General features: G+C 41.4%; 1 protein-coding gene across 2 annotated transcripts; it reads right to left on the bottom strand.

Moving 5' to 3' along the window:
* Positions 1-1734: 1734 nt before the first annotated feature.
* On the bottom strand, positions 1735-20171 carry LOC112250832 (myocyte-specific enhancer factor 2B). Of its 2 annotated transcripts, none has more exons than XM_042322068.1 (9): positions 19911-20171; positions 7317-7408; positions 7002-7205; positions 6525-6689; positions 6123-6312; positions 5295-5440; positions 3828-3942; positions 3637-3745; positions 1735-3269 (listed from the first exon to the last, which is right to left on the bottom strand). In XM_042322068.1, the coding sequence occupies exons 2-9, from the start codon at positions 7368-7370 to the stop codon at positions 2942-2944; spliced, it is 1311 nt and encodes a 436-aa protein (XP_042178002.1). In that variant the 5' UTR covers positions 7371-7408; positions 19911-20171; the 3' UTR covers positions 1735-2941. The 2 variants fall into 2 exon arrangements, with proteins under 2 accessions (XP_042178002.1, XP_024277076.1); XM_024421308.2 differs by having other exon boundaries at positions 6555-6689.
* Positions 20172-25404: the final 5233 nt, after the last annotated feature.

Below are 25404 nucleotides of genomic sequence, written 5' to 3'. Positions count from 1 at the left end.
CATTCTAAGGTGAGCATTTGCCCTTTGAAGTCAGTTAAGATGCCGAACTGCAGTCAGGTCAAGACCCTAGTGAGGACGACGAGTATAATCTAAAATGACGTTGGAGGCGGCAGAGAAATTAACATAAAATTCTCTGCCAACAGCCCTGCTGGACACTCCTGCAGTCAGCATGCCAATTGCACACTCCCTCAAAACTTGATACATCTGTGGCATTGCGTTCCTATAATGGTATTTTATTGTCTCCCAGCACAAGGTGCACCTGTGTAATGATCAGCTTTGTGATATGCCACACCTGTCGTATGGATGGTTTACCTTGGCGAAAGGAGAAATGCTCACGAATAAGCTTTTTGTGTGTATGAGACATTTCTGGGATCTTTTATTTCAGTTCACGAAACATGGGACCAACACTTTACATGTTGTGTTTATATTTTTGTTCAGTGTAATTTGTGTCAATATGGACACATATATACAAATTAATTTCATGTTGTCAACCATAACTTGAAGTGCTCTATGTGTATGTCTTCAATACACTAATGATGCAGTTTTATCTTAATACCATCACAGTCCACTGCTTCAACCTGTCATTTTTGTCAGATGAATTAACAACCACTAGTAATGGCTGATTCTGTCCTGCATTCTGTCTTGCCTCCAGAGTGATAGTGTGAAATATGTTGCCCTCTTGTGGACAAAATAGTTAACTTCAATGTACACACAAACCCACAACGAGAAACAAAATGGATACAAGGTCATTTTACATTATACATTTTTGCAGACTTTTTAAACACAAAATGGATAAATGAAACAATAACACACCAAAAATCCAGTGCATACTACACAAACATCATTAAAAAAATAATAATCAAAAACACAAACTCACACAAGCAATAAAAAGTGTCTTGTTTTTTTCATAGACAAAAGTTAACTTACGCAGCTTCTTTGATAGGTGTCTGATTCTCAACATACCTTATTCCCATTGCCCCACTGACAATTAATCAAATGCTTCCCTTTCCACACATGAATAAATAGCTTTTGCAGGGCTGGATTACCAAACGGGCACACAGGGGTTGGGGGCCACCTGGAGGTCGGGATCCCCCCCAGATATCATATGATACCAAAATGTGTCGAATTGCAGGAAATTTGCTTTACAACTGCAAAAATTTCTCTCAACCTCTTGGCAAAATGTGAACAATAGCATGAGATGAGCTACAAAACGGTACATTTTTCTCTATGGACCATACCAAAAAGTGTAGAATTGCAGAAAATGTGCTTTAAAAATGTAACATTTTCTCTTAGCCTCATGACAAATTGTAGAATTGTAATATAAGATTTGGTATGGGTCCTCATATCCTCAAAAGGTTTTTGCTCAGCCTCCGATCGCAAGGCACTACACAGGGTAGTGTGTACGGCCCAGTACATCACTGGGACCAAGCTTCCTGCCATCCAGGACCTCTATACCACGTGGTGCAGAGGAAGGCCCAAAAAATTGTCAAAGACTCCAGCCACCCTAGTCATAGACTGTTCCCTCTGCTACCGCATGGCAAGCGGTACCGGAGCGCCAAGTCTAGGTCCAAGTGGCTCCGAAATAGCTTCTACCCCCAAGCCATAAGACTCCTGAACAGCTAACCCCCCCCGACACCAGGGTAACTGGTACCCCCTGTATGTGCTCCACTATTGTTATTTATTGCTGCTCTTTAATCATTTGTTATTCTTGTCTCTTACTTTAAAAAAAATCTCTTACTTAAAACTGCATTGTTGGTTAAGGGCTTGTAAGTAAGCATTTCACTGTAAGGTCTGCTACACCATTTGATTTGATTTGATATAAAACTGCACATTTTTCCAATACAAAATATGTTGAAAAGCAGGGTACCTGGAGGTCGGTTCCCCAGTGACCCCAAATGCGGTAGTCCAGCCCTGAGCTTTTTAATTTATTTAAACAAAAAAAAAGCTCAACTTTATAAAATGGTTATACTGAATATGGACCTTAATTGTTCACAAGGGGGAATAGATTGAAGATGTATAATGATTACTATTGATGGATAATTCTTACATGCCTTTAGATATTTTTAGAAATACATTAGATGCTAAACTTTGGTTTATATTGAATATTCATATTTAAGAAAATAAACACATTACATATCATTTGGTCTTAAATTGATGTCATAATTTTTAATGATTAAGGCCATTGTCCAAAAATAAATAATTTAACTATGCAGGATATAGTGTAAAAACAAACAGCTTTGCTCAGTATTATTAAAAGCAACACTAAACCTTTGTAATGGAACCAATGATCTAAATCCCTGAGAGATTTAAAAATGCACAGATTTTCAATACAAAAATCCATAAATGCAGATTACATTTTTGTTTTTCTGTGATCAATTCCTATCCAGACCAACTTCCCACTCACTATCACGAGGCCATGCCCATTGAGACCATGATAGATGAATAGAACCTTGCTGCTCCCTAATTGGTCTCCTGTGAGCTGACCACTTCATTGATTTTGGGCTGAAGGATAAACTAAGCATTAAAGTTATATATATGTACATTAAATGGGGACCTGAATGTGAAGCATTAATCTGAAACACTGTGCTCTAAGTTACGTGGCTAAATGACTGATGCTCTCACCCCTGCTCTGCTCTGTGCTGTAGAACAAGCAGGAGGAGAGAACCACATTGATGTGTGGTTTGACACCCTTTTGAACCAACACGCAGACAAACCAACCAAACCCAACAACAACACACCCACGGTATCTCCTCACAGTATCAAAATCAGAGAGGCAGTGCCACATGTTCATTGCCTACAATGGAGAGTCCAGCCCAGCTCTAAGGGGGGTCTTTCTTTCCTCTGGGATGATGTGAACGAGTGAACCCCATCTCCCCATTCACCTCTCTCTGTGTGTTGGAAACCATGTGGCAGGATTTTTGTGTGTGGTAGTCGCTGCTAGCTATCTTTGCCACCCATCGCTGATTTCTAATTGCCTCAGGGGCAGCCCTCCTTTCTCCTCTGCCCCGTGCTGAGCCGGGTAGGGAACACCTCCTTTGGGGAAATCCTCTCTCTCATTGGCTGGGTAGGGCTCCTGGGGGGTGTGGTGAGCGGAATTGGAGGTGCTCATTGGAGAGTGCTGCCTCAAGTGGCGCACGGGCGGAGAGGTCGGGGAGCAGATGTGCTCCGGGGAGCAGCGCTCCGATTTGATGCTGAGGTTGAGGGAGGGGTGAGGAGGAGGGGTGGGGGTTGAGGACTGAGAAGGAAAAGAGCACCCTCCACTGGACATCCTGGTACACAGCAAGCGGACAGAGAAAAGAGAATAGTATATGCATGCATGATATAGTATGAAATGAATCCTCACTTGCTATTTTTCCTATAGAGGCCACTAGTGGACACACAACACTATCAGGTCCATCACTGTGCGAACACTGAGTAATTGAGTAAGGTGTATATGGGGCGGCAGATAGCCTAGTGGTTAGAGCGTTGGGCCAGTAACTGAAAGGTTGCTAGATTGAACCCCCGAGCTGACAAGGTAAAAATCTATCATTCTGCCCCTAAACAAGGCAGTTAACCCACTGTTCCTAGGCCATCATTGAAAATAAGAATTCGTTCTTAACTGACTTGCCTCGTTAAATAAAATATCAGTGGTCTTACGCTGGGCTGAGGTGAGGTACATGCTGCTCCTGTGGTTGTGCTGTCTGCCATGGGTTCACAGTCCCACGATGTAGACTCACGGCATGGGAGAAACCTGGGTGACTGTAGTCTGGGAGGGAAGAGGAGAATTATTGTAAATCACTAACTAAGAAGCAGGTGAAGATTTAAGAGGAGCAGAGCTGTAGCCTTACCAGATGGTCCAGCAGAGGAGAGGCTGTAGCCCCCCAGACCATGAGTCAGCAGACCTGTCTTCCCCATTGCCAGCATGTGGTTCCCTGGGTGCATGCCCGGGTACAGTAGGCCTCTCTGAACATCACATGGAGAGAGATATTTTTTCTTTGTCTTAGCAGGGAGTCCCATTGAGACTAAGGTCTCTTTTACAAGGGAGCCCTGCAAATACACACTTTACAAATACCACATGATACAAATACACAAGATTACCACAAAAAAACACACTCAAGAAAAAACAATCACATTCCTCAGCAAAGAGGTCCCCAACAATTTGAACTGCCAAAGAGACTGAAGGGAACTCCAGAGTTAGCCATCCCTGAGACCGGGTATGGTAACTCATACGTCTTAAAGTTAGTAATGATGTTAGGTACGGGGGATGTTTTTGCAATCGACCTCCACTACTTCAAAGAGGGCCGGCCTACTTTTTGTTAAAGAATGCGTTGATGTGTACTGAACCTGTCGCCCCCATAATAAAGCACAATGTGCTATGAAAAACTGCATCTAACGGCTTTAATGTAGTGGCAGCTGCATTCATATAGACGATGTCGCCATAGTCTAAAACCGGTGGGAATGTTGACTGAATAATCTGCTTTCTGCTATTTAACGAGATGCATGACCTAAATCTATAGAAGAAGCCCATTTTAATTCTCAACTTCTTAACTATCTTCTCAATATGCTTTTTAAAAGATAGCTTTTCATCAATCCAATTGCCCAGATATTTATAAGCGTGGACATGGTCAATGTGGGCACCATCCAAAGTAAATATGCCTAATATATTCATTAATTACTTTTAAAAAGCTATCTACAAAACAATACAGGCCATGTGAGTGTGGTTGGTACTCTGATTGTCCTTTCGTAATGGCATCGTCATAACCCTGCTCTCCGATTAGTCCTTCATAAGGATATCGTCATTACCCTGCGCTCTGATTGATCCCTTCATAATGAGATCATCATAACCCTGTCCTCTGATTGGTCCTTCATAACTACATCATCATAATGACATTTTTATGACCCTGCTCTCTGATTGACACATCATAACGACATCGTCATAGCCCTTCTCTCTATTTGGGCACTTCATAATAACATTGTCCTAGCCCTAATCTCTGATTGGTCCCTTTGTAATATCATCGTCGTAACCATGCTCTCTGATTGGTTCATCATAATGACATCATCATAACCCTGCTCTTTTATCGGTTGATTCCTAATTACATAATCTTAAACCTGCTCTCTGATTGGTCCCATTGTAATAACATCTTCATAACTGCTCTCTGATTGGTCCCTTCATAATGACATTGTCATAACCCTGCTCTCTGATTGCTCCTTCATAATCACCATGAGTGGTATTGGAACTATGTAGCCTGCAGTACTGCAGTACCTCATGCTAACCTTGCGTTATGACTGACAAGTAGGATTTAAGAGATCCTTACAGAACTGCTAAAGTTGGCGCGTGTGCCACCCATGCCTGGGTGGCTCTCTGTCCGCCGGTTCTCACTGCCCAGATTCAAAGGGGGAGGAGTCTTCATCTCCAAGGCCCGGGTCAGGTTGCCGTGGGAGAACATAGAGTTGCCAGTACCTGAACAGAGAGAACACAAATAGGAAGTGAGAACAAGATGTTTCACTCACCGACAGAACACTCAATCACTCTCTCTCAATCTCTCTCACTCGCTCTGCCTGTAAAAGTTCATTTTGGATCTCTAATAGACGTCTGCCACTTCAGATTACCAAAACGTACGTTATTAATGTCAACCTGATAACAAAAAATGTATTCACACATTAACTTAGTAAGCATAATACGTATTTTTACCATACATTTAGCTCTGATCTGTATTGATAAAAAGGGCATATTACAAGCATCGTACAGTAGTGTATAGTCTTTCAAAATGCTGATTTAATTGACTACAAAGCTTGGTTGCGATCACACACCACTGAGTGGCATCTCTACACATGTCTACTAATAACTATATGGTGTGAAGAGTGAGGGGTTGAGCTGAGCTGAGATGACCAGCAGGTGCAACACACTCACTGCTCAGAAACCACAGATCAGCCTCCAGACACTGTTTCACTTGTGGGGACTGTTTCAGACAGCACACACACACACTCACTTCCTGTGTGCACAGCTGGCTGCACAGAACTGAGATGGACTTACACTCATGGACACTCATTCACGCCAGCCATTCTGTAGACAAATCATGTCAAGAATGGTACCTCGAACACTCTAGGAATGTTTGCAAAGAGGAACTAGGGGGCCAGGTAACCTGAGTGTGGGGACATGAAGGCAGCATGGCAGTGGGGCCCTGCAGGGCTGGCTGAGCCTGGTCTGGGGCCCAGGGGCTTGAAGGCCGGGGGTCTGTGGGAGCTCGGGCTGGGGTTGGAGGAGTTGGGGTATCCATTCTCACAGCCAGTAGACACCAGGAACTGGGCCTCTGGTGAGTGCAAGGAGGGGGCCTGAGGAAAAATATGAGAGAGTGTCTGTTTGAGTTAAGATTTGAAAGTTAAGTGTATTGCAGCTGCATTGCAGAGCTAAAGTGCTCACTGAGTCACATGAATGGTTTGACTGTTCAATGGAATCATTTTCTCAAATGTAGCCATTATTCACAGAATAAAAGATAGCAATGAAACAACTTTAGTTAATGTACAGCCTTTGGCTCAGACAGCACCTGTCTGATAAGACCCGTGTGAGTACTAACGTAGTAACGCTGGCGGGCCAGGGAGAGGTCCATGCCCTCACTGTGTGGGCCATACTTCTCTGCTGCCACCTGCATGGGTTCCTCCGTGTCCAGCAGCTCTGTCCCGTCCAGGCCCAGGCCTTTCCTCCGCAGAGTCTACAGTAGCAGGACAGAGGAAAGAGCAGCACACAGACATTACCTCAAGGATACGACAGCACTATTTATACTATTGATTCTTGGGGATGTCCTAACAATACCGAAGTGGACTGTACCAACATTGTTTTTTCAATGCTTTGTGGGGGAGCCCAAGTAAGCATTTCATAAACGTATGCATTCCAACGTCAAAGCACTCTCAACAGTGTGTCTTTATTGGGAATGAATGTAATTGTAACCTTGCATATAGTTATGCAACAGATTACTACACGTACAGGAGAACATGTTGAGTAATGTGTGGAGCTGTATTTATACCTCCAGTATGTCTGTGTTGGTCCTGCTCTCGTGAGGCTCGCTGTACTCTGTGTACTTGAGCAGGACCTTGTCCATGTCAGTGCTGGCGTACTGGAACAGACGGTTGGTGCTGTTGAAGATGATGAGGGCGATCTCACAGTCACACAGTACACTCAGCTCATACGCTTTCTTCATCAGGCCAAACTTACGCTTGGTGAATGTCACCTGGGAACAGAAATATATTGGTACATGTATTATTTGGTCTGTGACTGTTTAACTATACCATGTCAAATGTAGTAATCAATCAAAAGTGATAGAATAATTAAGGAGTTGTACCTGTCGATTCCGCTGGTCTAGGATACGAGAGATTTGTATTTTTTTCCTTCCCATTGTGTTTACGGTCTGCGTGTCTGACAGATGGCTTAACACTGTGAAAATAGATATAAATATATATAAAAAAATCTAAACTCAGTCATTTGAACTCATCCCCTTTTCAGCACAGCATGTAAATGTCATCCTAGTAATGAAAACGTTTAATTAAGTTAACTTTATTTCATCAGGATAGCCCATTGAGATATATAGTCTTTTGTAGATCTCAAGGCAACATCAACAGCCAAACCTACACACAATCAACACAATCAAACCTAGCTAACTTTCAAAAAGCAAACCATATGGTTGAGACCTCTGGCCACTTCATAAAGGGTTACGGGTAGGCCCATACACAGTGGTGCCACTCAACCTTATGAAAATAAGAGCACCAACCACCATACAGCATGGGTCTTAACCTTCAGACAATTCTGATGGGAAAATGTCATGTGTTTTGTTTAAGCGACCTAAGTCCCACCCTTCCCCCTTGTCATGGCAGCCTGTTTATTTATACTCTGATGAGGCGATGGGGGATAAAGTTAGAGCAGTCTGACACCCCTCAGTCTGGGTTAACCTGGGACCAGAGCTAGCAGGGTTACAAATATAAACCAGTCAGCCTGTAAGGTACAACAGGCCCTGGTGAAACCAGCGGAAGTGAAACAGTGTGTTTTCCAGAAGGGAGAGTTCTACACCACCCCCTCTTCTCCCATGTTCAGGTTCAGAAAAAAAGATGGTAGCGACATACAGGCCTGGTCATGTGGATGCAATAACTAAGGGCAGCCCACTGAGTGGTAGGGCTGAAAATGACAGTTGGGATTGAGAAGATTATAGTGAAAATAAGTGAATGTTTGTACATGTCACGATCGTCGTAAAAGCGGACCAAAATGCAGCGTGCTATGTGTTCATGATGATCTTTTAATTAAAGAAAGCACTGAACACAAAACGAATGTGAAGCTATAATAAGAACTGTGCTGACACAAGCAACTGACATAGACATAGACAATCACCCACAGAATATGGCTGCCTAAATATGGTTCCCAATTAGAGACAACGATAGACAGCTGCCTCTAATTGAGAACCAATCTAGGCAACCATAGACATTCAACTTACCTAGAAAGGGACAAGCCCCATAAACATACAAAACCCCTAGACATGACAAAAACACATACATCACCCATGTCACACCCTGACCTAACCAAAATAACAAGGAAAACAAAGAATACTAAGGTCAGGGTGTGAAAGTACAGGGCATTCAGAAAGTATTCACACCCCTTGACTTTTTCCACATTTTGTTGTGTTACAAATTGATTTAATTGTAATTTTTGTCAACGATCTACACAAAATACATTACAAAACGTAATGTCGAACTGTAAGATAAATTCTAGCATTTGTAAAAAAAAATATATATATATATATATATATAGAGATACAGTTGAAGTCGGAAGTTTACATACACTCAAATTTTCATTTGGTAGCATTGCCTTTAAATCGTTTAACTTGGGTCAAACGTTTCGGATAGCCTTCCACAAGCTTCCCACAATAAGTTGGGTGAATTATGGTCCATTCCTCCTGATAGAGCTGGTGTAACTGAGTCAGGTTTGTAGGCCTCCTTGCTCGCATACGTTTTTTCAGTTCTGCCCACAAATTTTCTATGGGGTTGAGGTCAGAGCTTTGTGATGGCCACTCCAATACCTTGACTTCGTTGTTCTTAAGCCCCTTTACCACACCTTTGGAAGTATGCTTGGGGTCATTGTCCATTTGGAAGACCCATTTGCAACCAAGCTTTAACTTTCTGACTGATGTCTTGAGATGTTGCTTCAATATATCCACATCATTTTCCATCCTCATGATGCCATCTATTTTGTGAAGTGCACCAGTCCCTCCTGCAGCAAAGCACCCCTGTGCTTCACGGTTGGGATGGTGTTCTTCGGCTTGCAAGCATCCCCCTTTTTCCTCCAAACATAACAATGGTCATTATGGCCAAACAGTTATATTTTTGATTCATCAGACCAGAGGACTTTCTCCAAAATGTACAATCTTTGTCCCCATGTGCAGTTGCAAACCGTAGTCTGACTTTTTTATACAGTTTTGGAGCAGTAACTTCTTCCTTGCTTAGCGGCCTTTCAGGTTATGTCGATATAGGACTCGTTTTACTGTGGATATAAATACTTTTGTACCTGTTTCCTCCAGCATCTTCACAAGGTCCTTTGCTATTGTTCTTGGATTGATTTGCACTTTTCGCACTAAAGCACGTTCATCTCTAGGAGACAGAACGCTTCTCCTTCCTGAGCGGTATGACGGCTGCGTGGTCCCATGGTGTTTATACTTGCGTACTATTGTTTGTACAGATGAACGTGGTACCTTCAGGCATTTGGAAATTGCTCCCAAGGATGAACCAGACTTGTGGAAGTCTACAATTTTGTTTCTGAGGTCTTGGCTAATTTCTTTTGATTTTCCCATGATGTCAAGCAAAGAGGCACTGAGTTTGAAGGTAGGCCTTGAAATACATGCACAGGTACACCTCCAATTAACTCAAAGTATGTCAATTAGCCTATCAGAAGCTTCTAAAGCCATGATGTCCTTTTTCTGGAATATTCCAAGCTGTTTAAAGGCACAATCAACTTAGTGTATGTAAACTTCTGATCCACTGTAATTGTGATACAGTGAATTATAAGTGAAATATTCTGTCTGTAAACAATTGTTGGAAAAATTACTTGTGTCATGCACAAAGTAGATGTCCTAACCAACCTGCCAAAACTATAGTTTGTTGACAAGAAATTTGTGGAGTGGTTGAAAAACGAGTTTTAAATGACTCCAACCTAAGTGTATGTAAACTTCCGACTTCAACTGTATATATATATATCTTAGAATCACATTTGGCAGCGATTACAGCTGTGAATCTTTCTGGGTAAGTCTCTAAGACCATTACACACCTGGATTGCACAATATCTGCTATTCTTTTTGTAATTCTTCAAGCTTTGTCAAGTTGGTTGTTGAGCATTGCTAGACAGACATTTTCAAGTCTTGCCATAGATTTTTAAAGCAGATTTAAGTCAAAACTCTAGCTAGGCCACTCAGGAACATTCAGTGTTGTCTTGGTGAGCAACTCCAGTGTTAATTCGACATTTTGTTTTTGGTTATTGTTCTGCTGAAAGGGGAATTTGTCTCCCAGTGTCTGTTTGAAAGCAGACTGAATCAGGTTTTCCTGTTGGATTTTGCCTGTGCTGAGCTCTATTCTGTTTCTTTTTATCCTGAAAAACTCCCTAGTCCTTGTCCGATAACAAGCACCCATAGCATGATGCAGCCACCACCATGCTTGAAAATATGAAGAGTGGTACTCAAAGATGTGTTTTGTTGGATTTGCCACAAGCATAACGCTTTGTATTCAGGACATAAAGATATTTTCTTTGCCACATGTTTTGTAGTTTTACTTTTGTGCCTTATTGGAAACAGGATGCATGCTTTGGAATATTTTCTATTCTGTACAAGCTTCCTTCTTTTCATTTAGGTTAAATCAAATCAAATTGTATTAGTCACATGTGCAGAATACAACAGGTGTAGACCTTACAGTGAAATAGTAACTTACGAACCCCTAACCGACAGTGCAGTTCCAAAACATATGGATAAGAAAAAGAGATAAAAGTAACAAGAAATTAAAGAGGAGCAGTAAAAAAAGAACAATATATACAGGGGGTTGCCGTTACAGAGTCAATGTGTGGGGCCACCGGTTAGTTGAGGTAGTATGTACATGTAGGTAGAGTTAATTAAAGTGACTATGCATAGATGACAAGAGAGTGGCAGTGGTGTGGAGAGGGGAGGTCGGGGGCAAGGTGAATAGTTTGGGTAGCCATTTGACTAGATGTTCAGGAGACTTATGGCTTGGGGGTAGAAGCTGTTTAGAAGCCTCTTGGACCTAGACTTGGCACTCCGGTACAGCTTGCCGTGTGGTAGTAGAGAGAACAGTCTATGACTAGGTGGCTGGAGTCCTTGACAATTTTCAGGGCCTTCCACTGACACCGCCTGGTATAGAGGTCCTGGATGGCAGGAAGCTTGGCCCCCAGTGATGTACTAGGCCATACGGACTACCCTCTGTAGTGCCTTGCTGTCGGAGGCCGAGCAGTTGCCATATCAGGCAGTGATGCAACCAGTCAGGATGCTCTTGATAATGCAGCTGTAGAACCTTTTGAGGATCTGAGGACCCATGCCAAATCTTTTCAGTTTCCTGAGGGGGAAAAGGTTTGTTGTGCCTGCTTCATTACTGTCATGGTTTGCTTGGACCATGTTAGCTTGTTGGTGATGTGAACACCAAGGAATTTGAAGCTCTCAACCTGCTCCACTGCAGCCCCGTCGATGAGAATGGGGGCGTGCTTGGTCCTCTATTTCCTGTAGTCCACAATCATCTCCTTTGTCTTGATCACGTTGAGGGAGAGGTTGTTGTCCTGGCACCACACGGCCAGGTCTCTGACCTCCTCCCTATAGGCTGCCTCGTTGTTGTCGGTGATCAGGCCTACCTACCACTGTTGTATCATCGGCAAATTTGATGGCGTTGGAGTCGTGCCTGGCCATGCAGTCATGAGTGAACAGGGAGAACAGGAGGGGGCTGAGACACACCCTTGAGGTGCCCCTGTGTTGAGGATCAGCGTGGCGGATGTGTTGTTACCTACCCTGACCAACTGGGGGCGGCCCGCCAGGAAGTCCAGGATCCAGTTGCAGAGGGAGGTGTTTAGTCCCAGGGTCCTTAGCTTTATGATGGGCACTATGGTGTTGTAACTACAATTGTGAAGTAACTACAATGTTATTGATCCATCCTCAGTTTTCTCCTATCACAGCCATTAAACTCTGCAACTATTTCAAAATCACCATTGGCCTGTATATAATTGCGTTGTAAACACAGCAATATACAAGATCAGGAACGTCACATTTATAAATGACATTGAGCATAACAATGGTATCCACAATATATCATAAAAAAACTTTGAACTTCAGATAAGTACACTGTTGAGATTAGAAAGTTAGGTCTAGTACAACTCTCTGCGTCCCTGTCCTCAGCTGGCAGTAACTGACTGTACTGTACTGTCTCTACGGATGCAAAGCCCAGAGGAGTTTCCCTTCTCATGTTGGACACGTATGGCATCTATATTTAGAAGCCACATCCAAATGGTGAGTGAGCGGATATGGTGCCGGTGTTCCCACGACCCCCAGAGTGCCCGCTGCCCCCTTGCCCACGCTTGGCACACAGGCATTCAGGGCATTTCTGAGGAATCCACCTCTGTGCCCCCCGTCATTACCTTATAAAGTATCCACTGGAGTCAGCCTCTAAGACAAGAAACTTACACCTCAAACTGTAAAATAGAACAGAATCAATCAATGTGTGGAAAAATATCCATCGTTGGTACTCCATTTTCGATTACTGAAACTTCTCTGAATAATACCACTTTATTAAGACTGACAGAATTAGAAAGTAGACAAGTCTCCTAAATCTTTAGTACAGCAAACTAGTAACAGATACTGGGGCAAAATAGTTGTAACTGCTCAGCTATTGGATTGCACAAACAAGAGGTCCACCAAGAACACACCAAATGACTGCACCAATTAGGATTGCACCATCTTGCATTGTACTGAATAAAAAAAGACAATCGTTTTCTGCAACTGAGAGGAGAACTCTACATGACTAGCATGTACAGTTCTGCAGAAGAGAGCATCTCGCCTCTGATGTAAATGAAGACAGTAGAGGGAAGTGGAAGATCTGAGCTACAGAGAGATCTTTATCACATTGGGGTTTACAGAAAGTTCCTTTCTCTCAGAATTACACACCACACATCTGGGCAAATATAGCATTTACCTCCCCTCTAAACAGTGAGGACTTGGCCCTCACCGTTGTTTTGAGGGTTTCTCAAACCCCCAGCGACGAAGCCAGTAAACCTGTACACGCCTAATGTCAGCTAATTCTGGATAACGTAGTCCGTATGACAACCGCCACTTGAGGTCTCAAACAAGCTCATAAAAGTCAAGTTAGAGAGAAATGTACCTGAGTTTCACTCTCTTTAAAAACCATTGGAGTGTTGTTGAGAATGTACATTTGGCTGAATTGGGGGGTAGAGCAAATGTTACAGTTTTAATTTCCAATGATCTTGTTCACACACTATAGGATGGAATCCAATTACTTTTTGCCACTCAAGAGACCATGGTATTCAAGACCAGGAAAATGCCTGTGGTAATCTATAGATGATATACTGTATACAGTAAGTGGAGTAGAAAATAACATTTTGTGTCCTGTAATAGTGCAATAATTGGACTCACACACAGTTGCCCCAGGGTCTCGAGCTCCTAGGGACAGAGTGCAGCTTCCTCTGACACCTTACCAGAGGCCAGACAGTGGAAAAGAGACCATACACACTAACAGAGCAGGCCTCTAGCACAGTCAGGCCCTCTCTCCCAAAGACACCCTGGCTGTCCCCAGAGAAATTGCTGAGTGTCTCACTGGGACACCACAGGGTGAAGAACACCGACAACAAACAGTTTTGTCATTACCAGTCAACACTGTAGCACTACTTCAATATGAGTGAGTGGAGGACTTGATACAGGGGTGTGGTACTTCTCACTAACACACTGGCTTTAATTATAGCAATACCGGTGAACGTTAAATGGGAACTTACTCATGAACACGGATCATTGCTGTATATGTACATGACAATAACAACTGTGTCGTTCCACATTCCATTAAATACATGAAATGGAAACTTGCTATTGTTCACCCCTTGCAGAAGGAGAAAGCATACATTTCCCCTTTAAGGCCAATAACAGTGAACAGAGAACCATACTCTTAGATGAACGCTACCATACAATATGAGCTGGGAAAATGCATAAAAGCAGAGTGTTTTCAGTATTAGTTGTTGATGCTCCAGTCATTTCAGTTCAATGGCAAGATGAGAAACCAGGCCCAAAATAGAAAGCAGGAATCATATTTGCATAACCCAATACATAAAGCCCCCGCAAACCTTGACATAAAATGCAAATTATTATAAAAAAGTTAACACTTCATTCATCGCTGAATTTATCACAGATTAAGGTTTGTGTGACATCTTCTAAAAGCAATGCAGTATCAATTTGCAAGACTAATTTATGGTTAAGAAATCTATATTTCACCCCATGTTTATTTAAAACTCGAATGTGACACAGCATGGTCAGACAGTTTATGCGCTTTGTTATTTGCAATGACTCCCTGGCTGGACATTTGCAAAGCAGAGGTGAGGAAATATCTGGCTAATTTTAACAGGAGATAATTAAATTGCCTGTATATTTTGGATTGAGTCAGAATAGACACACACTATGGACAGGACACCTGATCTTTCTGGAAGAGCTTTGGGATTTTTGTGAACCACAGAGACATGTCAAGACCATAGTGTCGTGTCTCAGCTTAGAGACAGAGAGAGACAGAGACAGAGAGAGACAGAGAGAGCCAGAGAGAGACAGAGAGAGACAGAGAGAGACAGAGAGAGAGACAGAGAGCGACAGAGAGCGACAGAGACAGAGAGCGACAGAGAGAGACAGAGATGTAGTCATGACTGCACCAGGGGCAACAGGTTCAATACTGAGTGCCCAAGTTTAGTGGTTTTATTAAAAAACCAAAAGGTCAAAGATGCTCTCTTTCAGAAACAAACATATTGCTGTCCATGGAAAAGCAACTAGAGAACAAGAATAACAAACACAGATGTTGTCAAGTCATGCAAAGAATTCAACCTTTCAGTTCACGATTAACAAATATTTGTTGTAAGCATTGGAAATACTGTATTTCAGTGTTTTACTGGAAACTGTGGTAAATATACTACTTTTATTTTATTTTTTTAATGTATCCTAACCATATAATTTGTGCCTTTCTGTTGGTGCTTGCACGTTTTCTGGTGGCTATGCTTTGCTCCAAGTTAAGATTTTTGCAGAGCTGAATGAAAGGATAATAATGTAAGCAAGAAATAAAATGCATTTAAAACAGCCGCTGGACCAGATTCCACTTTACATATTTGCTCCACGGCAAATCTTTCCTTCATGATAGAAAATCCTGCGTCCCTATTGTGACAGTATAATGTACACCCTCTAAGCCACTGGCATCATCTAAAATGAATTTAGTCCATACAAATAGTGGTTCAATGTTCTCTAGCGTTTACAAAATTCTCCATAAAAATATGCATCATTTAAAAAGGAATTGTACATGCAATGGGAATGAACTACTGTACCTGTATATAGGCCTGAAGGACACACACAATACACCCCCCAAATGTACATTATTTATGCACCGTATAAAGGCTATACAGTGCCTATCATAAGTATTCACCCCCTTGGATTTCGTCAAATGTTGGTGTGTAAGAAATTGGGTTTTAAATGAATTTCATTGTGATTTTTACTTGTCATTTATCTTTACAAAATATTCCATAATGTCAAAGAGAATATATATATATTTAAAAATAATACATTTAAAAAAAACTAGAATCTCTTGGTTATATAACTATTCACCCTCTTTGTTATGGCAAGCCTAAATAAGTTCCTGTGTAAAGATTTGCTAAACAAATCACATAATAAGTGTGTCTCTGTGTTCAATAATAGAGGTTAACAAGATTGTTTTATGACTACCCTATCTCTGAGCCCCACACACACAATTATATGTAAGGTCCCTCAGTCCAGTAGTACATTTCTAGCACAGATTCAATCACAAAACCAGAGAGCTTTTCAATGTCTTGAAAAGAAGGGCACCAATTGGTAGACACAACACATTTGGAAAGTATTCAGACCCCTTCCTTTTTTCCACATTTTGTTACGTTATAGCCTTATTCTAAAAACGATTAATTTAATATTTTTCCTCATCAATCTACACAATACCCCATAATGACAAATCAAAATCTGTTAATTTTTTATTGATAATATTTTTATATATTTTTTTAATGATTTACATAAGTATTCAGAGTCTTTGCTATGAGACTAGAAATTGAGCTCAGGTGCATCCTGTTTCCATTGATCATCTTTGGGATGTTTCGACAACTTGATTGAAGTCCACTGTGGTAAATCAAATGATTGGACATGATTTGGAAAGGCACACACCTGTCTATATAAGGTCCCACAGTTAACAGTGCATGTCAGAGCAAAAACCAAGCCATGAGGTTGAAGGAATTGTCTGTGGAGCTCTGAAACAGAATTGTGTCGAGGCACAGATCTGGGGAAGGGTACCAAAAAATGTCTGCAGCATTGAAGGTCCCAAATTGAGAAATTGGGGGAGAAGGGCCTTGGTCAGGGAGGTGACCAAGAACCTGATGGTCATTCTGAGAGAGCTCCAGAGATCCTCTGTGGAGATGGGAGAACCTTCCAGAAGGACATCCATTTCTGCAGCACTCCACCAATCAGGTCTTTATGATAGAGTGGCCAGACAGAAGCCACTCGTCAGTAAAAGGCACATGACAGCCCAATTGGAGTTTGCCCAAAGTCACCTAGAGAACTCTCAGACCATGAGAAACAAGATTCTCTGGTCTGACGAAACCAAGATTGAACTATTTGGCCTGAATGCCAAGCGTCACATCTGGATGAAACCTGGCACCATCCTTAAGGTGAAGCACGGTGGTGGCAGAATCATGCTGTGGGGATGTTTTTCAGCGGCAGGGACTGGGAGACTAGTCAGGATTGAGGGAAAGATGAACTGAGCAAACTACAGAGAGATCCTTGATGAAAACCTGCTCCAGAGGACTCAGGACCTCAGACTGGGGCGAAGGTTCACCTTCCAACAGGACAACGACCCTAAGCACACAGCCAAGATGTCACGACTTCCGCCGAGGTTGGCTCCCCTGCCTGTTCAGGCGGTGCTCGGCGGTCGTCGTCACAGGCCTACTAGCCGCCACCGATCCCTTTTCCATTTTCTGTTTGTTTTGTCTTATTAGTTGCACCTGTATCTAATTGTGTTTGCCTGATGGGCTTCCTTCTTTAAGGCTAGTAAACCCGCTTTGTTTTGTGCAGGATTGTTCTTGTGTTATGTGTTGTGTTCTTGGGTGTGTTCGTGCTCCGGACCTGGTACCCTGTGTTTTGGGTTGGTCCATATTTTTCGCGCCCTGTGTTTTGGGCATTGCTTTTGGTGCCATATTAAAGTGCACTTCTCCCTTTGGAACTCTCTGCGACTGATTCTTACCTCACACACCTAGTCCCGTGTGACACAAGACAATGCAGGAGTGGCTTCGGGACAAGTCTCTGAATGTCCTTGAGTGGCACAACCAGAACCTGGACTTGAACCCGATCGAACATCTCTGGAGAGACCTGAAAATAGCTGTGCAGCAATGCTCCTTATCCAACCTGACAACGTTTGAGAGGGTCTGCAGAGCAGAATGGGAGAAACTCCCCAAATACAGGTGTCCCAAGCTTGTAGGGTCATACCCAAGAAGACACAAGGCTGTAATCGCTGCCAAAGGTGCTTCAACAAAGTACTGAGTAAAAGGTCTGAATACTTATGTAAATATTATATTTCAGTTTTTAATTTGTAATATATTTGCAAAAATGTCAAAACCAGTTTTTGCTTTGTCATTATGGAGTATTGTGTGTAGATTGACCAGGATTTTTTATTTTTTATTTTAGAACAAGGCTGTAACGTAATAAAATGTGGAAAAAGTCAAGAGGTCTGAATACTATCAGAATGCACTGTAGGTCATTTAATTTTTTTAAAGCAGACACTGAATATCCCTTTGAGCATGGTGAAGAAATTAACTAGGCTTTGGATGGTGAATCAATAGACCCAGTCACCACAAAGATATAAATGTCCTTCCTAACTGAGTTGCCAGAGAAGAAGGAAACCACTCAGGGATTTCAGCATAAGGCCAATGGTGATTTTAAAACAGTTATGAGGTTTTATTGCTGTGATAGGAGAGAACTGAGGATGGTTCTACAATACTAACATAAATGACAGAGTGAAAAGAAGGGAGCCTGTACAGAATAAAAAATATTCCAAAACATGCATCCTGTTTGCAACAAGGCAGTAAAGTAATACTCCAAAAAGGTAGCAAATAAATCTACTTTTTGTCCTGAATAAAAATGGTTATGTTTGGGGCAAATCCAACACAACACTGAGTACCACTCTTTATATTTTTCAGCATGGTGGTGGCTGCATCAATATGGGTATGCTTGTCATCGGCAAGGAATGGTGAGCTTTTCAGGATAAAAACAAACGTAATGGAGCTAAGCACAGGCAAAATCCTAGAGGAAAACCTGATTCAGTCTGTTTTCCACCAGACTCTGGGAGGGAGACCAATCTTTCAACAAGACAATAACCTAAAACACAAGGCCAAAGGTACACTGGAGTTGCTTACCAAGAAGGCAGTGAATGTTCCTGAGTGGCCTACTTACAGTCTGCTTGAAAATATATGGCAAGACTTGAAAATGTCTGTCTAGCAATGATCAACAACCAACTTGACAGGGCTTGAAGAATTTTGAAAATAATAATGGGCAAATATTGCACAGTCTAGATGTGCAAACTCTTAGAGACTTGCTCAAAAAGACTCACAGCTGTAATCACTGCCAAATGGTGATTCTAACATGACTCCGGGGGGTGAATACTTGTCTAATCAAGATGTGTTAGTGTTTTCTTTTTTATAACATTTACATGTTTTATTTTATTTCATTAATTCCACGTTGGCATTACAGAATAGTATGTGTACACTGTTGACAGAAATGACAATGAAACACATTTTAATCCCACGTTGTAACACAATGAACTGTGAAGAACTCCAAGGGTGTGTATACTTATGATAGACAGTATTACTAGTCATTACTATGATGTGTAGATGCATAAATGAGTTGAAAGTGTTGTGTCTTGATAGGTACACTTGTGGCATTATTGTTCCACTACTGTAAATGTGTAAGAATCTCGCCATCCATTTCCTTTCATCTTCAATTGTGACACAAATATGATCTGATTTAGGGATGACTCATAGTGGGATTAGAGCCAAAGAATGCAAATGTATTATTTGTCATGCAAGGGTTAGGCTTACTTTCCCCACTACTTTCTCTATTGGATGAAATCTCACGTTTCATCTGCCTGAACAATACAACTAACTTCTTGCTAACGTTAGAAACATATTTGATTGATCCTATCTCTTTTGACCAAGAGGAACCCATCAATAAAAACAGGCCTCCCGATGATTGGCCCTTTGAATGTAGCCTATCAAGTGGAATACTGTGTCAAATATAGCATAACCAGGCACATGGCAGTCTTTGGTAAATTATACAACTGGGCAACAGCACTATAAATACAGCTGTGATGCCTGCATGTGTCGTTGTTAATAATACATACGACATACATACGACAAATAATTATTGCATTTCTGATGCAAAAATACTCGGTTTATAATCGTATCGATGTCCCAGAGTTACGCATTCCTAAGTATCTACTATAAATGAGTTAAACCGTAATAGCATGTTACTAGCCTATGCCATCATTTACAGTTTTCTCAGAATAGCACAGATCATTTTAAGGAAACTCTGAGTGGAGGCTAAATGTATATTGTTTTGATAAGAAGAAAACAATGACCGCTCCCAGCTCACCTGTTCTTTGATATCTCTCCGGTGTCACGTTCTGCCCTGTTCTTAACTGTAGGTTACTCTGTGTTTGAGCCGGTATTGACGGATAAATATGACAGCAGTGTCTATTTTACAATTTTTTGGAATGTCTCTAAAAAATTCAAGAACTATTCGTTGTCGTTGAAGTGAATACGCGGTGCCGTGGCTAGAAATGTCCACCTGATTCTAGATGATAATGATTCAGGAGCGCTCCTTTCAACCGCGCGTACATTTCCAGCAGCAACAGCTGGCTGCAGCCCATTTGTAAATGACCATATACCGCCCTTTCGGCTGTGCCCGTTGGCTCCGCCTCCCCGATGGCAATCATTTCAGTTGACGAGAGACTAGAAGGGCCGTTCAATGAAGGCTGTCACAATTGACTACCCAAATACCAGTGGTGGGAAAAGTACCCAAATGTCATACTTGAGTAAAAGATACCTTCGTAGAAAATGACTCAAGTAAGTTACCCAGTAAAATACTACTTGAGTATAAGTCTAAAAGTATTTGGTTTTAAATATATTGAAAATATATTGAAAATAAATATACTTGATATATATCAAAAATATACTTTTGATATATATCAAACGTAAATCTAATTGCTAAAATATACTTAAGTATCAAAGTAAAACTAAAAGTATAAGTAATTTCAAATTCTTTATATTAAGCAAAGCAGATGGCACAATGTTCTTGTTTTTTAAATTTACGGATAGCTAGGGGCACTCTCCAAAACTCCGACATAATTTACAAATTTAGCGAGTCCGCCAGTTGAGAGGCAGTAGGGATGACCTGGGATGTTCTCTTGACAAATTGCGTGAATTTGGACAATTTTCCTGTCCTGCTAAGCATTCAAAATGTAACGAGTATTTTTGGATGTCAGGGAAAATGTATGGAGGAAAAAGTACATTCTTTTCTTTTACGAATGTTGTGAAGTAAAAGTAAAAGTAGTCAAAAATATAAATAGTAAAGTACAGATACCCCCAAAAACTACTTAGGTAATCCTTTAAAATATTTTTTACTTAAGTACTTTACACCACTGCCAAATTGCATTTATATGTGACATGCTTGCTTCTTGCTTCTTAGTTTTTATGTTTTGTTAAATGTGATAGTTTCATTATACACATTACTGTACATGACATGACAAGACATTGATATTATGACATTATTAATACATTATTATTATTATTATTATTAATACATTATGACAAAGTATTAGCAGATTAAAATAGTCAATTATGAAATAATATTTCTATAACCTTATTTTAGGATTTCACTCACGTGTAAAAAGGCTTTATTCCGTTTTTCACTGGCTATTGAAGGACATACCAAATGATGCAATGACATGAAGCCATATCTCTGCCAAAAGTTTGGTGATGGAAGGGTGAACTGCAGTTAGTTTCAGAGTGGGTGGCAAGGAATAAGTTAAACCTAAATATTTCTGAAACTTAAAGCATTGTATTTGGGACAAATCATTCACTAAACCCTAAACCTCAACTAAATATTGTAATAAATAATGTGGAAATTGAGCAAGTGGAGGTGACTAAACTGCTTGGAGTAACCCTGGATTGTAAACTGCCATGGTCAAAACATATTGATACAACAGTAGCTAAAATAAGGAGAAGTCTGTCCATAATAAAGCACTGCTCTACCTTCTTAACAGCACTATCAACAAGGCAGGTCCTACAGGCCCTAGTTTTGTCGCACCTGGACTACTGTTCAGTCATGTGGTCAGGTGCCACAAAAAGGGGCTTACTAAAATTGCAATTGGTTCAGAACAGGGCAGCACGGCTGGCCCTTGGATGTACACAGAGCTAATAATAATAATATGCATGTCAATCTCTTCTGGCTCAAGGTGGAGAAGAGATTGACTTCCTCACTACTTGTATTTATGAGAGGTATTGACTTGTTGAATGAACAGAGCTGTGCGTTTTAATTACTGGCGCACAGCTCGGACCCCCATGCATACCCCACAAGACATGCCAAAACAGACTATGGGAGGCACACAGTACTACATAGAGCCATGACTACATGGAACTCTATTCCACATTAAGTAACTAATGCAAGTAGTAGAATTTGATTAAAAGAAACAGATAAAAATGCACCTTATGGAACAGCGGGGTCTGTGAAGCAACACAAACATAGACACAGACACATGCATACACACACATGACAACGTACGCACTATATACACAAGTACACATGGATTTTGTACTGTAGATATGTGGTAGTGGTTCACCTTCCAACAGGACAACAACCCTAAGCACACAGCCAAGACAATGCAGGAGTGGCATCGGGACAAGTCTCTGTCCTTGAGTGGCCCAGCCAGAGCCCGGACTTGAACCTGATCGAACATCTCCGGAGAGACCTGAAAATAGCTGTGCAGCGATGCTCCCCATCCAACCTGATATAGCTTGAGAGGATCTGCAGAGAAGAATGGGAGAAAGTCAGGTGTGTCAAGCTTGTCATACCCAAGAAGACTCAAGACTGTAAAGGGTCTGAATACTTATGTAAATATGATATGACAGTTAAAAATATATATAATAATAATTCTGGGTTATTGTGTGTAGATTGATTAGGATTAAAAAAATAATTACACTACCGTTCAAAAGCTTGGGGTCACTTGGAAATGTCATAATTTGTTTTTTTAAAAGCACATTTTTTTGTCCATTAAAATAACATCAAATTTATAAAAAATCCAGTGTAGACATTGTTAATGTTGTAAATGACTATTGTAGCTGGAAACAGCAGAATCTTTATGGAATATCTACGTAGGCGTACAGAGTCCCATTATCAGCAACCATCACTACTGTGTTCAAATGGCACGTTGTGTTATTTGTTAATCCAAGTTTGATCTTTTTTTAAAAGGCTAATTGATCATTAGAAAACCCTTTTGAAATGATGTTTGCACAGCTGGAAACAGTTGTCCTGATTAAAGAAGCAATAAAACTTTAGACTAGTTGAGTATCTGAGGCATCAGCATTTGTGGGTTCGATTACAGGCTCAAAATGGCCAGAAGCAAAGACCTTTCTTCTGAAACTCATCAGTCTATTCTTGTTCTGAGAAATGAAGGCTTTTCCATGTGAGAAATTGCCAAGAAACTGAAGGCCAGCATCCCGGAGTCGCCTCTTTACTGTTGACCTTGAGGCTGGTGTTTTGTCGGTACTGTTTAATGAAGCTGCCAGTTAAGGACTTGTGAGGCGTCTGTTTCTCAAACTAGACACAGTAATGTACTTTTTGCTCAGTTTTGTACCGGAGCCTCCCACTCCTCTTTCTATTCTGGTTAGAGCCAATTTGCGCTGTTCTGTGGGAGTAGTACAGCCGTAGTACATAGCGTTGTATGAGATCTTCAGTTATTTTTTCATTTTTTTTTTCATTTAGAACATTTACAATGTCTACACTGTATTTCTGATCAATTTGATGTTATTTTAACCGACAAAAAATGTGCCTTTCTTTCAAAAACAAGGACATTTCTAAGTGACCCCAAACTTTTGTACGGTAGTGTAGTCACAGGAATAATGGTGGTCAATTTTTAATTTTTAATATATTTTTTAATTTCACCTTTATTTAACCAGGTAGGCAAGTTGAGAACAAGTTCTCATTTACAATTGCGACCTGGCCAAGAAAAAGCAAAGCAGTTCGACACATACAACGACACAGAGTTACACATGGAGTAAAACAAACATACAGTCAATAATACAGTAGAAACAAGTCTATATACGATGTGAGCAAATGAGGTGAGATAAGGGTGGTAAAGGCAAAAAAGGCCATGGTGGCAAAGTAAATACAATATCGCAAGTAAAACACTGGAATGGTGGATTTGCAGTGGAAGAATGTGCAAAGTAGAAATAAAAATAATGGGGTGCAAAGGAGCAAAATAAATAAATAAATAAAATAAATACAGTAGGGAAAGAGGTAGTTGTTTGGGCTAAATTATAGGTGGGCTATGTACAGGTGCAGTAATCTGTGAGCTGCTCTGACAGATGGTGCTTAAAGCTAGTGAGGGAGATAAGTGTTTCCAGTTTCAGAGATTTTTGTAGTTCGTTCCAGTCATTGGCAGCAGAGAAATGGAAGGAGAGGCAGCCAAAGAAATAATTGGTTTTGGGGGTGACCAGAGAGATAATTCCTGCTGGAGCGTGTGCTACAGGTGGGTGATGCTATGGTGACCAGCGAGCTGAGATAAGGGGGGACTTTACCTAGCAGGGTCTTGTAGATGACATGGAGCCAGTGGGTTTGGCGACGAGTATGAAGCGAGGGCTAGCCAACGAGAGCGTGCAGGTCGCAATGGTGGGTAGTATATGGGGCTTTGGTGACAAAATGGATGCCACTGTGATAGACTGCATCCAATTAGTTGAGTAGGGTTTTGGAGGCTATTTTGTAATAGCCTAGGATTGGTAGGATGGTCAGTTTTACAAGGGTATGTTTGGCAGCATGAGTGAAGGATGCTTTGTTGCGAAATAGGAAGCCAATTCTAGATTTAACTTTGGATTGGAGATGTTTGATGTGGGTCTGGAAGGAGAGTTTACAGTCTAACCAGACACCTAGGTATTTGTAGTTGTCCATGTATTCTAAGTTAGAGCCGTCCAGAGTAGTGATGTTGGACAGGCGGGCAGGTGCAGGCAGCGATCGGTTGAAGAGCATGCATTTAGTTTTACTTGTATTTAGGAGAGTTGTATGGCATTGTATGGCATTGAAGCTTGCCTGGAGGGTTGTTAACACAGTGTCCAAAGAAGGGATAGAAGTACACAGAATGGTGTCGTCTGCGTAGAGGTGGATCAGAAACTCACTCCAGCAGCAAGAGCGACATCATTGATGTATACAGAGAAGAGAGTCGGTCCAAGAATTTAACCCTGTGGCACCCCCATAGAGACTGCCAAATGTCCGGACAACAGACCCTCTGATTTGACACACTGAACTCTATCAGAGAAGTAGTTGGTGAACCAGGCGAGGCAATCATTTGAGAAACCAAGGCTGTCGAGTCTGCCGATGAGGATGTGGTGATTGACAGAGTTGAAAGCCTTGGCCAGATCAATGAATACGGCTGCACAGTAATGTTTCTTATCGATGGCGGTTAAGATATCATTTAGGACCTTGACCCTGGCTGAGGTGCACCCATGACCAGCTCTGAAACCAGATTGCATAGCAGAGAGGGTATGGTGAGATTCGAAATGGTTGGTAATCTGTTTGTTGACTTGGCTTTCGAAGACCTTAGAAAGGCAGGGTAGGATAGATATAGGTCTGTAGCAGTTTGGGTCAAGAGTGTCCCCCCCTTTGAAGAGGGGGATGACCGCGGCAGCTTTCCAATCTTTAGGGATCTTGGACAATATGAAAGAGAGGTTGAACAGACTGGTAATAGGGGTTGCAAAAATGGCGGCAGATCATTTTAGAAAGAGAGCTGATTTGTAGGTGTCCAGGTTTTGCAGCTCTTTCAGAACATCTGCTATCTGGATTTGGGTGAAGGAGAAGCTGGGGAGGCTTGGGCAAG

Source organism: Oncorhynchus tshawytscha, linkage group LG05, assembly GCF_018296145.1.
Source record: "Oncorhynchus tshawytscha isolate Ot180627B linkage group LG05, Otsh_v2.0, whole genome shotgun sequence".
NCBI lineage: Eukaryota > Metazoa > Chordata > Actinopteri > Salmoniformes > Salmonidae > Oncorhynchus > Oncorhynchus tshawytscha.
The sequence above is the reverse complement of the archived record's forward strand: the minus strand, read 5'-3'. Positions and strand labels throughout refer to the sequence as shown.